General features: G+C 36.6%; 1 protein-coding gene across 1 annotated transcript; it reads right to left on the bottom strand.

The window, feature by feature from the left end:
• Positions 1-4,549: 4,549 nt before the first annotated feature.
• LOC132162568 (putative transcriptional regulator SLK3) lies at positions 4,550-10,975 on the bottom strand. Its single transcript, XM_088510940.1, is given in 10 exon segments — positions 4,550-5,371; positions 5,617-6,371; positions 7,382-7,451; positions 7,535-7,628; positions 8,545-8,645; positions 8,818-8,886; positions 9,010-9,221; positions 9,311-9,359; positions 9,705-9,836; positions 9,955-10,975. Coding segments are annotated over 10 exon segments (2,637 nt in total). The 5' UTR covers positions 10,885-10,975; the 3' UTR covers positions 4,550-5,146.
• Between the last annotated feature and the right edge of the window lie 2,849 nt (positions 10,976-13,824).

Here is a 13,824-nt window from a genome sequence, read left to right as displayed (position 1 = left end):
ATATATATATATATATATATATATATATAATTGAAAAATAATTTAAATTAATAAATTTTTTAATTGAAAAAAAAAATTTTAAAAAGAAAAATTATTTTTTTAATAATTTTTAAATTACTGACGTGTCAATTTTGATACATCAGGAAATTTCTGACGTGTCAAAATTTGACACGTTAGAAAAAATTTTGACGTGCCAGAAAGTGACACGTGCCAATTTTGACAAGTCAGAAAATTCTGACGTGTTATATCTGACACGTCAGAAATTTTCCGTTTCTGACACCCAAAATTTTAACGCCTGATACACGTCAAAAATGCCACATCAAGAAAATTTTCTGACGTGTCAGACCACCTAACACGTCAGAAAACACATGTCAGCAAAAAATTCTTTTTTTGTAGTGAATGGTCCATTAATGGTTGCCCAGTAGTGGCCTAGTGATGGTCAATGGAGGTCCGGTGGTGGCCCAGTGATGGCCCAATGGTAGTCTAGCGATGGTCCAGTGGAGTCCCATTGGAGGCTCGATGGGGGTCTAGCAGTGAGTGGATTTGGTTTGATGGTGGCCCAGAGTGGTCGACAGAGGCTCGACGGTGGTCTTGTGATGGTTTGGCCGGGCCCGACAAAGGTTTGCTGGTCGTCCGACTATGTCTCAGTGGTAGTCCAGCAATGGTCTAGCGATGGTTTATCGTTGGTCTTGTTGTGGTCCGACGGGGCCAGTGATGGCCCACGATGGTCCGATGATGGCCTAACTGTGGGGTTTGACAATGGCCCCACAATGGACTGGTGATGGCTTGGTGGAAGCCAAGCGGGGGCTCAATGGTTGTCCGGTGGTGGCTCGAGGGTGGTCCAACGATGGTTTGGCATTGGTCTAGTTGTGGTTCAATGGTGGCTCGGCTGTGGTTCAGTGATGTACCGTCTATGGTCCAAAGGTGGTGGTGGTGGTCCATCGGTAGTACGTGCGACTTGCTACCCTTCCATCTCCAAATGGTTATTTTGTGAGTCTAGCCAATAGAACAACTCCACATGGTCACTAACAAGCCGAGTTTCTTGCCGATAGTTGTGATACTAGTAGTACAAGATCCGCAATTACTCTGGATCTATTCCCACCAGGCTGAAGCACCTTCGTGCAACTTGTACACCACCAACTTCACTTGTTGTACATCCAAAATCTGCATATAATAAAAGAATTAATTAGATAAAGTTATTATGTGGAATATCTTCCAAATCACATGATGTCAATTAGTCTCCTCTTTCATTCTTGGTCATCGATCCCATTGGCATTCGGCACACTAGAAATTAACTAATTAGTCTCATCGGTATTGAATGACATTGAGAGACTAGTGTCGATAGTTAAGATAACCTTGACCACATTTATTAGCAACTTGGACTGGTTCACCTTCAACACTAAAAGGTGGAGATGGATGCTAATAGTGAAGCTGTAGATGGAAGTGACATTCCACTTTTTTTTTTTTTTAAATAGGAATATTTTCTCATTCATATAAAGTTTACGAGGATCTTACAATATCAGTGATACAATCAGGAATAGTAAAAAGCCACTGGGTAGTTACATTATTCTTTATAGCCATTTTCGATAGAGTATGCGCCACGTTATTTCCTTCTCGACAAATAAAAGACATCCGCGCAGGGGATCGCTTTAAGCTCTACCTTTATATCCTCCAGTAACATTCCTATTTGGCTCCAGTCCTCCTCTGAAGAATTTATTCCATCAACTACAATCTTTGAGTCACCTTCAAAGTGGATCCGTTGAAAGCCCAGAGATTTGCACAGATTAATCGCCATAAGAACCGCCCCTGCTTCAGCCAAAGTCGGATCAAAGCAGCCCAAGAATGTTTTGCACTGTGCAGCAACAACCATGCCTTTCTCGTCCCGTAAAACGGCACCATAACCCACCCTGCCTGAGTCCTTCTCGATAGAGGCATCCCAATTCAGTTTCAACCAACCTAGGATAGGAGCGCTCCACTTCATGCAAACTTCTGTCCTTCTCGTGTTTCGGTGTATAGCACTAGATTGCAACAATTCAGTGTAAGTTGCTGCAGCAAGTAAAGCATTTTGTGCCACTGCAGTAGGATGCCGAAATGTCACCCCATGGACTACCTCATTGCGTCTGAGCCGCAAACGTCGGGTTATGCCTGCAAATTGGATTGTCTCCTCCTTCTTACATTTCCTGAAAACCTCTTCTACAATTTCAGAAAAACTCTTTCCAGAGCATGAGCTCTTTTGTAGTTTGATGCTTCCCACACTCCATACATCCCTCGCCGATGGGCATTCCCACAAAATATGCAAAGCCGTTTCCTCTTCTAAACCACAAATAGGGCATAGGGGGTCATCAATGATCTTCCTTAGTTGCAGATTTTTCTTTGTGGGAAGTATTTCATGGCAAGCCCGCCACAAAAAATTCTTTTCGACATTCGGTACCTGCAAGCCCCATATATTTCTCCAGATTGTGCTGTGCCCCTTGGCGGAAGAACTCCCAGCCATCCCCTTTGTTTCCAGTTCCCTCTGAATATAATAAGCAGAGCGGACAGAAAACAAGCCATTTTTAGTGCCGCGCCAGATACACACATCTTCCCTATTGGAATGGCTGATTGGTAGGGAGAGAATCAACTGCACCTCCTCCTTTGAGAATAAACTTTTGAAGTGACAATGCAAATGAAAAACGGAAGTACATAGCAGCAACAGGTGAGAAGGAATGATGCTTAAGCAAATTATGCTGAGTTATACATAAATAAAAAATAAATAAATAAATTATGCTTTGTTTAGCTTGAGAAAATTTCAAGGCTAGTTGCAGCTTACACATGCTGCTCTTACAGTTTCTAAATGATTAGTTTGAGTTGGACTTGGTGCATTTGTCATTGTAATTTTATAAAAAATAAAATTGCGTTTTTAAACCAAATCATAAAATATGAATTGTTTGGATTTGCATTTTAAAAAATTGTGATTTAAAAATGTAGAAAATTTGCGTTTTTAAATCGTAGGTAATGAGATGTTTTTTTTTAAAATACAAAATTTTAATAGTTAAAGTGCAGTTTTAAAGGCCAAACTGTGATTGTGTCTAGCGCTTACTGCGTTTTCAAATCGCACATTTTAAAATCGCTACTTTTTAATCATATTTTTTAAAATCGCAAATCCAAACGGACCCTTAACAAAGGAAAAACATTAAAACCAGTTGAAAACACAGAAGAAATAATTAATGCGGACTTAGAAACCTCTCTCAATAGTATGGATGAAATGAATATTTAGGCTCTGTTTGGGATTGCTGTTTTAATAACTTTGATTTTAAAAATTGTGTTTTTGAAATCGTTACTTTTTAAAATCGCAAAGGCTTTTGGTAAAACATGCTAAAAAAAATTTTTTTTATCAAATATTTGTTATACGAAATCATGATTTTAGTTTAAATTCGCGTTTTTTAAATTAGCATCCCCTAACCTATTTATAAAAATCATAAATTTTTTTCCTATTTTAGATTAAGTGCTTTTTAAATCGCAATACCAAACGTCTTGTATTTTGCGATATCTTTTAAAAACACAGATTATTCTTGCGAAATTGCAATTCCAAACGCAGTCTTAAGTTAGTTTCATCTTACTATCAATTTAAGTGTTCAAGAGCAATTTATAATGAATAACTTTTATTTATTTTTTTTTATTGTTATAATGAATAACTTATATGTGCTATAATACTAGTGCATGTAGATGAACTCACGATCCAATTAATTTCTTGGATCGTATATAGTTTTGTTGAAATTTTTCCCGAGTTGCTTCCAAAAACACGTATTAATATTTGTAACCATTGCAGGTTCCTTAGATGAGTCACGATTTGAACCCTTGCAAAACACAACGGGTTTGTTTGTTAAAGCCTTTTTTCCTGAGCATTGTAGTAGCCGTAGATTGATGTGAAAAAATGATATAGAAAAGTGAAAAAGTTTTGTTTTGTAGTGATTTTTTATTTGAATAATAATAAAAAGTGAATAATGTAATATAAAAAGTAAAAAAAAGTTAAAATGTTTTTATGTTAATTTTTTTGGGAAAATTGTGCATAAATAGTAACAAATAGAATTATAGAAGAAAAGCTTTGCCAAACAATCCCAATGTATGTTTTACTTCCAACACTCGAAACCTTGCAAAAATCCCTGTGAAGATGTTGGCTATTTAAAAGATAACATGTTATTGTGTATATTTTATCAGGTTCTTGTTCTTTATATTGTAAAAAAGTTGAGTAAAGAATTGTTCTTCTAAGTTTTCTGAAGAAGAAACGTCTTTGCAAAAATAAAGAAAGCATTTTTAAAAAAATAATTTGACTGTCTCGACAACATGCCACAATTTTAATAGATGGCATTTTTCAGGCGTTTTGATGTAAAAAACCGCCTAAATTTTTTAATTTGAAAAACTACAATTTCTTTTAAATCGCAAGAGATCCTAATCTGAAGAATTGAGCAATAACAATTCTAGTAATAGCATTAAAGGTTAATCTAAGCAGACAACTATGACATGCCGAAGCAAATAAAACAATAAAAGCAATCCTCCAATAAGCCAAAAATCAAATTGTAATGAGAAACCACTTGAATTATTGAATTTGCCGTTTCATGGGTCCAACTCTATTCTTTTCTTTTTTTGTTTTGGTCAATCATTACGCAGCCAAAAATCCAAATAATTCAACTGAAGAGTGCATGTTTATTGAATTAAAGATTCTAAAGACTAGAACAAACAACAAATACAAGATTTCCAATCTACTCTGAGCAATCTAGTATTTGCCAAGAAGGAACAAAAGACTAAGAAAAGAAAAAGGTGACCCTCTAAGAGATCATGTGAAGAGTACAACAGTATTATTAGTACATTATTATATCTACAAGAGAAACAACCATCTCTGGTAGAATTTACAACTTGCATCAACAAGAACTTATCTAAAATCTAAGATTTGCCAGACTTTGAGAAAAGAAAGGTGGCAAAAGAGAAAGAAAAAGAGGTGGGACGAAGATTGAGAACTACTCTATCAATCAAAAGAGTTGAATGTACAGATCAGCTGTACAATCAATTTTACAGCAAGAGCATTAATGAAGGGGAAAAACAAAAACAACAAAAACAACAAAGAAGAGCCGGGACTGCTACCTGCTAAAGAAAATATGACATGGCCCTCTCAGGACTGGTTCTTGACAATCTTAACGCTGCTGTAAAAACGCTTGAGGTCTTTTATAGCCTTTTCCTCGATCTGAATCGAGCAAATGGATGAGGGTGTATCGACCACCGGTTTGAACCAGCGGTTCAATCCAGGAGAATCTGATGGTGAGCCCTGACTTGAAGCAACCGAAAATCCAGTCATTCTTGTTTTGGGGCTGTGGGAGAGAATCTGCTGTTGCTTTCCCTGATTTGAGACAAAGCAAAACAAAATCAAATTCTCATCTGAGAAAATAAAAGATAACACAGACACACACATGAAATTCCAGGACACTACATGGGCAGCCTATGGTAGTCATTGGGCAAACAGTAGGCAGAAGGAATGTTTCTGAAAAGGCATTTCTAAGATAAAAATGTAATAACACCCATTTTCATAATCCAGTCCATATCACCTCTATAAATTCCCAATATTTAGGGTTTAAATTCACAAACCTCCTTCTTGTTCTCAATGTCCCTAAGCGACAGATAAGAAAGGTGGGGAGGTGTCCCAGAAGCAGCCCAAGGAGGAGTGCTTCTCTCTCTATTAAAGACAGTTCCTGAGTTGCTGATCCTCCCGGCAGTACCACCCAATGCATTTCTTGGGGCTGCGACGTTCCCAGAACTTAACGCATTTCGAACAACATCTGTTTCCTTGCCTCTTGTAGGCAAGTCAACAACAGTACTCTTGCCAACCTCACGGATAACTCTGTCCCCAGCTGTCCCATTCACTTTTCTGCTGTTGTTGACCATCTCCTACAGTATCTTTTGGATTGCCTGGTCCGGTTTATTCTGGCTGCCTTCCAAGGAATGAGAACTTGACAAACCGTCCATTGGTGAGTTTTGGATTAGCCCTGAACTTGAGGTTTTAGGACCGTTATATGGTTTAAAAGGAGCACCCTCGTTGGACACATAAGGAGAATAACTCTGCTGCTTCACTTCACCCACATCAAAGGTCAAGGAGTTCTGTCTCAGCAATTTGTGATAATAATCTGGCAGCACCAATGCCCCCTGTTCTGAGCTAGTCAAATGTACTCCATTGGTCATAACTAGACTTTCATTTACGTTGCTCCCAGGAGCAGTGGATGCAGCAATCATCTTATCCTTGTCAGTTGGCAGACCTTGAGCACTCCCAACACCCTCCTTTTCTTCTAATTCCTCTTTCCGAAGCTTCATTGTGGTCGTTTCTTGGGAATAATTCTTCAAGCTCTCTACAAATGAGCAATGGTATCAGATATTATAACTAGGATTAACTAAAGCTATCGACTCTAAACTATGGGCTCATATCTGCCCCTAAACTACAAATGTTTCCAACCAACATCCTAATTTTGAGATTAATTTGCAATCTCCATCCTCCATCCAAATCAGTGTCAACATACATAGAATAATGGGAGGAGGTGGAACAGACATTGCATATTTTTTTTGATGAATAACATTGTAAATTAATATACACTAATCTATTAATCTTGATAGATTAGTGCACCCACCACCCATTTGCCCCCTAATATGTTAATTTTGACACTGATATGGATGCTGAATTGAACATTGCAAATTAATCTCAAACTAAGATGTTAATTGCAGAAATTTGTAGATTAGCAAGGACATTCTGGATCACCCCATAGCTTAAGGTGGAGAGCTACAATTAACCCTTATATGTTAAAAAATAAAATAAAATGAAGCAACCACTATAATAGAAGTGAAGGTTCATGGCTAGAAGCATGCAACCTTTTTCTTTTCTTTTTTTCTTCATTTTTGGTAATGATCTATAATTATTGGGGGAGGCAGGGAGATGACAAATTTTCTTCAGATAACTAAATGGGTGGTACTAGCAAATAAAGGGTCCAATAAACAACAGGAACAAAAATGAAAACTTTTATGGCATCCAAATGGTTAAGGGTAGAAGTTTGATGTTGAATGTATTTGCTAGGGAATGTAAAAAATGATTTTATAATATATGAGAATGTATTAAAAAAAAAAACCGCAGGCAAGACCAATTCTGAAGCTCTTAAATACCAATTATCTATGCTCTACAAATCAAATATCTAGGTGAATCCAAAAGGCGAGCATTAATATCATCAATTGTTACTAGTGACAAGCAAGAACCATTTAAGACAAAAAACCTAAGACATTGGTAAACCACATTGAAAACCCCAACCCAAAATAAGCAAGAGTGGAGAAAGTATTGCACGCCATCAACTGCAACATCTAAGACGCTACTTACCTATTGGTCCCATGTTATTATTCCGGGAGAAAGTCATTAAATCTTTCATAATGTTGACAATCTCAGCAATCTGTTAAACAATTATAATTGGTATTTAATCAAAATATTCGATATTAGTTTCAAACTCAAACAAAGTAAATTGTTAAAATGTACCTGCAAGCACTGGGTATATCTTTTTGCAAATCCCAAGTCATCAACCAGCTGTAGGTCCAAAGTTCTTGCAAGTTGACTTCCAGCCACCAGGAACCTACAGTAAGATAAATGATCAAGACAAGATCAACTCATGAATTATTCTGAATTTACCTTCTACCTTTTAAAGTGGAAGAGGGAATAAATAATAACTGCTTTATATGGTCTTGTCTTCCCAAAGCTCAACTTTTCTAGTATACCTAGAGCAGCACATATATGTTTGAGCTTACAATAATACAAAGCAAACATATGTGGTCCTGCTGTTCTGTTAAAACCATAAATTTCACGAGGTTATGTAGGCCACATTCGTGACCAGGTTCAATTATAAGCCAGATCAAACTGAATACAGAGTTTAGTCAATGCACCATTAACACCTTCTAAGTATGACATTCTCTCATTCAACGAGCTCTGGATTACCACAAAAGGCTGGGGACCCGAAAAGAGGTATGAAATATAGCAGCTCACACGAAATATTTTCATTCACGTATATCTAAGGGGCCTTTGAGATGTCACCTGCAAATGATGGCTTAATTTGTTTAAATTAAGGCTTTGATGAGTTAAAGCATAGTCATTATTAAAATTTCAGGAAGTGACACTATTTTCTTTTATTATTGGGTGACAAATCCAATACTGTGTTCTACTCTTTTTTTATTGCAATAAAGAGTAAACCTTGCCCATGGCAGTTCCAAGAAACATAAATATATGTACCTAAATAAAGAAAATACGTTTTTTCTTTTTCTTTTTCTTTTTCTTTTTACACATGATATCCCTTTATTTGAATTTAAGGCAGGAAAATACAGTCACGGACAATTTTCAAAACACCAAATTCTTGTTCCTAATCCATAAATTTGTTGATAAACTAGAATGACGTTGAATACTCAAAGGTCCTTCAACTGGGGGCACAATGAATGAGATACAAAACTGAATAGGTTGACAATTTATTGCTTAAAATTTATCTGCCACTAATTTCTTACGTTTCACAATTTGCTTGTAAATCCTCTGGTGCCACCACAACAGACACACTTCCACCATCAGTGCTTTTACGCATCCGTGCAGCATGAACCAACTGATTAAACTGCAACCAGGCATGTGTCAAAGATTTACAGCATGGTTACACACAGCAAGATCATAAAAATCCTCAGGTATGAAAGTGAAGAATAAGCAATGGATCATATGAAAAATTCAAACACCAGGAAGAATAACTCACAACCATAAACAAAATACAGAGCACAATAAGGACCCATTACCTGAGATGCAAAGAAAGTTCGAGGCAAAAGTTCTTCATGATGCTGTGAACAAAATTCCCAGGACAATATCTAGAAAGAAAAGAAAAAGTATGTAAACATCATCATAATGCATAAGATTTTGCATTGAACATGATCAACATGAACAATACATATGCATGAACCCAACAACTTAATATGAAGGGGCCTTCTCACCTTCAAATCATGGGTGTAAATAATGCGTAGATGACCCTCACGAACAACACGAAGTTTCTCATAGACACTCTCTTGAACAGCTTTTTCATATTCCAACATCATTAATCCAGAAGGGAATCTACGCTCGCGTGGTAAATCAAGAAACAATAGTTCATCCATCACACTGTCGAATGTCATTTTATTGAGCATAGGAAGTAATTCAGAAGTCACCTCTGCCAAGCAACAAAATGTAGAAAGAAGTTATATGCAATCAACAGATTAAGATAATCAAAGCAGGGAAGAAGAACTTTGTTTTCCTTACCAAACCCCCTTCCTGATTCACAACCACATATGTTGCATTGCCATGCATCCTTCAAAAAGAAACAACAAACAATTACCATTTTACAAAGCAATCAGCAAAACATCGAAGGCAACAGGGGAAGAATAAGAACCACAAACAAACAAGAAATCATGTCAAGGACTGCATTAAAGATGAGTATTTGAAATTGTGTATGCACATCTATCTGAAGCCACAAGTACAAAATAATTCACTTATACAACAAAAATAATTTCTCTTTCATTGCAGAAGGGGTATTCAGTCGCTCAAGAGTTATGCTCAAAGTAATTCATCTACAAAAATTCAATTGTAGAAGAAATATTTTACGAAATTGGAATTATGTTCAAATAAAAAAAAAAAAAAAAGGATGAGTACTGACCATAGCTGTCTGGGGAATCATACTGAAGGCATGGTGTCCAACTTTATCATACAAAGAAAAACACCATCTTCTCCTAGCACAAGGAGCATAATACTCTGCGATAAATTTCCTCCAATAAGAAATACCGTTGTCCTATAGAGATCAAAAAAAAAAAAGAAGGGTTAGACCAACTTAAAGCTGTATCACTGAGTGCAGGGATGATATAATAATAACAAATAACATTAATTTGTCAATCAAACCGGCAACTCACAGCTGGTCATTGCCGCAGATGATATATTTGCTGCATTAACCGGCGTGAACAGATGCCTTCATTTGAGGGGTGCATAGCAGGTACTTGATGCAGGGCTTGCTGTTGCAGGTGCTGCCTCATCTGTTGTTGTTGTTGCTGCTGCTGCACGTCAACTCCCTGATACTGTGCAATAGACTGCAAAATCTTTTGCCACTTCTGGTTTTGAAACTGATGCTGCTGAAACAGTGCTTGTAATTGGGGTACACGTCCTCGCAATTGTGCTGAATCTGAATTCTGCAGTAGCTGCTGAAGAATACGTTGGTGCATAATAGCCTCTTGCTGGATGTCTAATCTAGGTTTCTTATGCATCTGCATTGGCGTGCGGTTGTCCTGCTTTATGCCATTTACAAGTGAATTTTTATGCATTTCAGCAACCTTTTGCTGATGTTTCCTTTTATGAACTTGTACACAGTTTGTGTCTAAATAGGATGTATGCTGTGCGATGGAGGAACCGTCAAGAACTGAAGAGCTTGAGCTTAGGTTACGGGAGGAGAATGATGCAGGAGATGTGGGTAACTCTAGGTAAGAATCCGTGTTGCTACCGGAACTTCTATGCAAATGAGGACCCTTTGAAAGTGCTGGTTTGGAATTTGTGACTAAGGAACTTGGCCTACCACTCAGGCCATTTGTTGTATTATTTAAGGCAGTCAGATTCATTTCCACTGAGACCCTATCTAAATTCAAATGTGCAATCATAGCTGCAGCATTTGGCAAGTTTCCAGAAGATGCATTCAAGAGGGAAGCTACCACAGCCTGGTAGTGCTCATCTTTTGGTGGCAAGTTATCAGAACTTGAGGACCCCACAAAGCACCCAGTTGGCCAAGTCGATGCCAGAGATCGTGCTGCCATTTGAAAGTTGGAATCCACAAAGGTCTCTAGAGCCATCCCCATTCCCTAATAGCCTTTCCGATGAGAATCAAAGGCTATATGGAAATCACAGATGAACCCTCAGAGAAGAACACCTACAAGCAGGAAACAAATGCACAACAAGCACGTAGAGTGTTAGTTCAGCTCTCACACCAAAGAGAATGTGTGTGTGTGTACATTTGTGTGAATCCGTGGATCATTCAAGAGAACCTAATTTAGATTACAAGAATCTCTTTTAAGTTTCTTTGTTTCTTGGCTCCAGTGTAGTATTAGGGAAAATAGTTCTTAAAAGTCCAAGGAAAAAAGTCTCCACCCCACCCCACCCCACCCACAGGGAATGTGTCGGATATCAAACAAAAATCTCCCCGGAGCTTGGCGCATTGAGTCAATCATCAAAGATATCCTCCTCCTCAAACAAAAGTTCCCCTTTGTTCTATCCTCAAAATTAATCGCAATGCAAACTGGCCTACACATAATCTTACTAGCTGGGCTGTCTCCGCCTTATCTTGTGGAATCATTTCCACCTCTACTCCGTAGTTGTTGTTTCTATTAGTAATCTGAATCCCCTCGAGTCTTTCCCCCTTGTTTCGGCTTTTGAACACTTTTTGTTTTTCTTCCTGTTTTGTTGTGTATTTGACCAGAAAAAGGAATAATAATAATATAGTCGGATCTCTACTTTGGCCAAAAAAAAAAAAAAAAAAAAAACATAGAGTGGGATACGCAGAAATATAGATGGAGCAGAAACAGGAACAAGAAGTTGAGAACATGGAGTTGAAAACAAACAGTAAAGTAAATAAAGATAAAGCTAAAGCCCAAATCCAAGAACTACCCACCAAAATAGAACAAGAATAAGGATTAGCGAAATACACGGATTAGCGAAATACAATGAACATAAAACATCGAAAACAGATTTACAAAGAACCATACGCATTGGACAAGAAAAGGCACAGCTCTTCTCTACGTGCATATTGCATAACTACCAAGTACCAAATGATATAAACATGTGTCGAAATTCACAGGTTTCAATTAAATGAACTCATCTTCAGTCTTCCCATCTCTAAACAAGATCATTACGCACAATTACTCACAAAATTAAGAGGAAAAAAAATTATATATATTAGAAAATATTTTGACAATATAAATAAGCATAAAGTATATGCAATACTGTGCACAAAAGTATGATGATCTCCAACAACAAAACTTTCCACAGCACTATATATTAACCTTCTTTTGGCCGGAAGCCACTATATTTACCTAAAAAACTCCGCTTGGCTGTTGTAAAAAAAAAATCATTTTAACAAACCCCATTTCATAAATGCTGAAGAAATTGGAAACTAACCCATTTCCCGTCCCTTTGATTTTCCTCATTCTTTCCAAAAACCAAACAAAGCCTTATTTGTTTCACATCCGTCTCTCGGTTTAAGCGGGGTTGATGGTTTTCCCGCGTCCCAAACGTTATAAACTCGAAACTTTTTTTTTTTTCTCTTTTCCTTTTCTCAGCAACCAACCACCCATCTTTCTCGTCAAAAACAGTCAAACCCATTATAAACCAAAGAAAATGTCGGTCTATTTCCCACTGTCCAAGAAAATTCATTCAAAGCAGTGTAAAAAAAAGGACAAAAGAGGTCAAAATCTGCAACAAAATTAGTTAAAAAAACAAAAGAAAAAAAGAAAAAACAACAAACTTTGTAAGAGAAAAAAAAAACACCTTTGAAAGCTGAGGAAATGGGTCTTGATATTCGTACGGAACCGCCATGGCCGTGGGCTCGTGAGGGTTTCTAGTTATAAGAGCGGGAAGTGAGTGAGAGTGCGAGACAGTGGTGACCGGCTGTAGCGGTGCTGGGTCAGCTGTAACCGGGTGGGCCAGTGAGTGTTGGGGCACGCGTCGCTTTACGACCAGCCACGTACTGCTGTGAAGATTGCATGGTGGCATATGATTTTCTCGAATAGTGATTTATATAATACCGGAGTCTAGTGCATTATATTTTTATTGTTTAAATATTATTTTAATTATATTTTATAATATTATAACACTGGCATGTATATTGTTTATGCACACCAATGTTAAATAAATTACTACTCGATTTTCTCCATCTCTTTCTTACCCTTTATTCCATCCTTACCTCTGAATAATTACGTCATAAATCTTCGGAACTTAAAAGTTATGTATTTTTTTTTTTTTTATCTAAAAGCACTCACGATGGTTTATGTAAATTTTTATACAAAATCAATATCTAAAACTCATTTTATAAAGAGATGTGGAGAGAAAAATAGTATGAGAAAATTTTAGAAAAAGAGAGATGTATAAAAGAAATAATAGGAGAAAATTTTGGGAAAAGAGATGTGGATAGAGAAATAGTATATTAATGAGATGGATATGTAAACAGTGTCTGCTACATATAGCGGTGAATTGTTCGCAAATGCAAAAAAAAAAAAAAAAAAAAAAAAAAAAAAAAAGGTATTTTGTATTTGAGATGCATAATCTAATGTAGAGGGTTTTTTAGAAATGGCTAAGCCATTATGAGAGCACTCATAAATAGTCACAATGGAGGAGCCAAATGGTATTTTTATCTAAAATAGCTAATCAGTTTTGTAAAAAATTCCAACATTAGATTAGCAAAAAAAAAAATGCAATTTATTTTTTTATTTTTTATTTTTTGACATGAATTTATTTTTTTATTGTTTATCTCATATGTTTTCTCTTTTCCCAAATTTTTCTCCTACTATTTCTCTCTACACATGTCGCTTTTCCTAAAATTGATAAATAAGATCTTTAAGAAAAATACAATCCTTTAAAAAATAAATAAATAAATGATATAGTCATATAGATAAAAATATAACTAATTGGATGTAGGAAGCCCTTAAAAACCCATTAGTTAAATTAGATAAAGTGAGTTTTGGGTATCCATTTTGAATAAAAATTTACATAAGCCATTGTGAGTGCTCCAATTATATTCAAGTTTT

This window comes from Corylus avellana, chromosome 10 (genome assembly GCF_965113065.1).
Source record: "Corylus avellana chromosome 10, dhCorAvel1.hap1.2, whole genome shotgun sequence".
NCBI lineage: Eukaryota > Viridiplantae > Streptophyta > Magnoliopsida > Fagales > Betulaceae > Corylus > Corylus avellana.
This window is presented reverse-complemented; position numbering and strand designations above follow the sequence as displayed.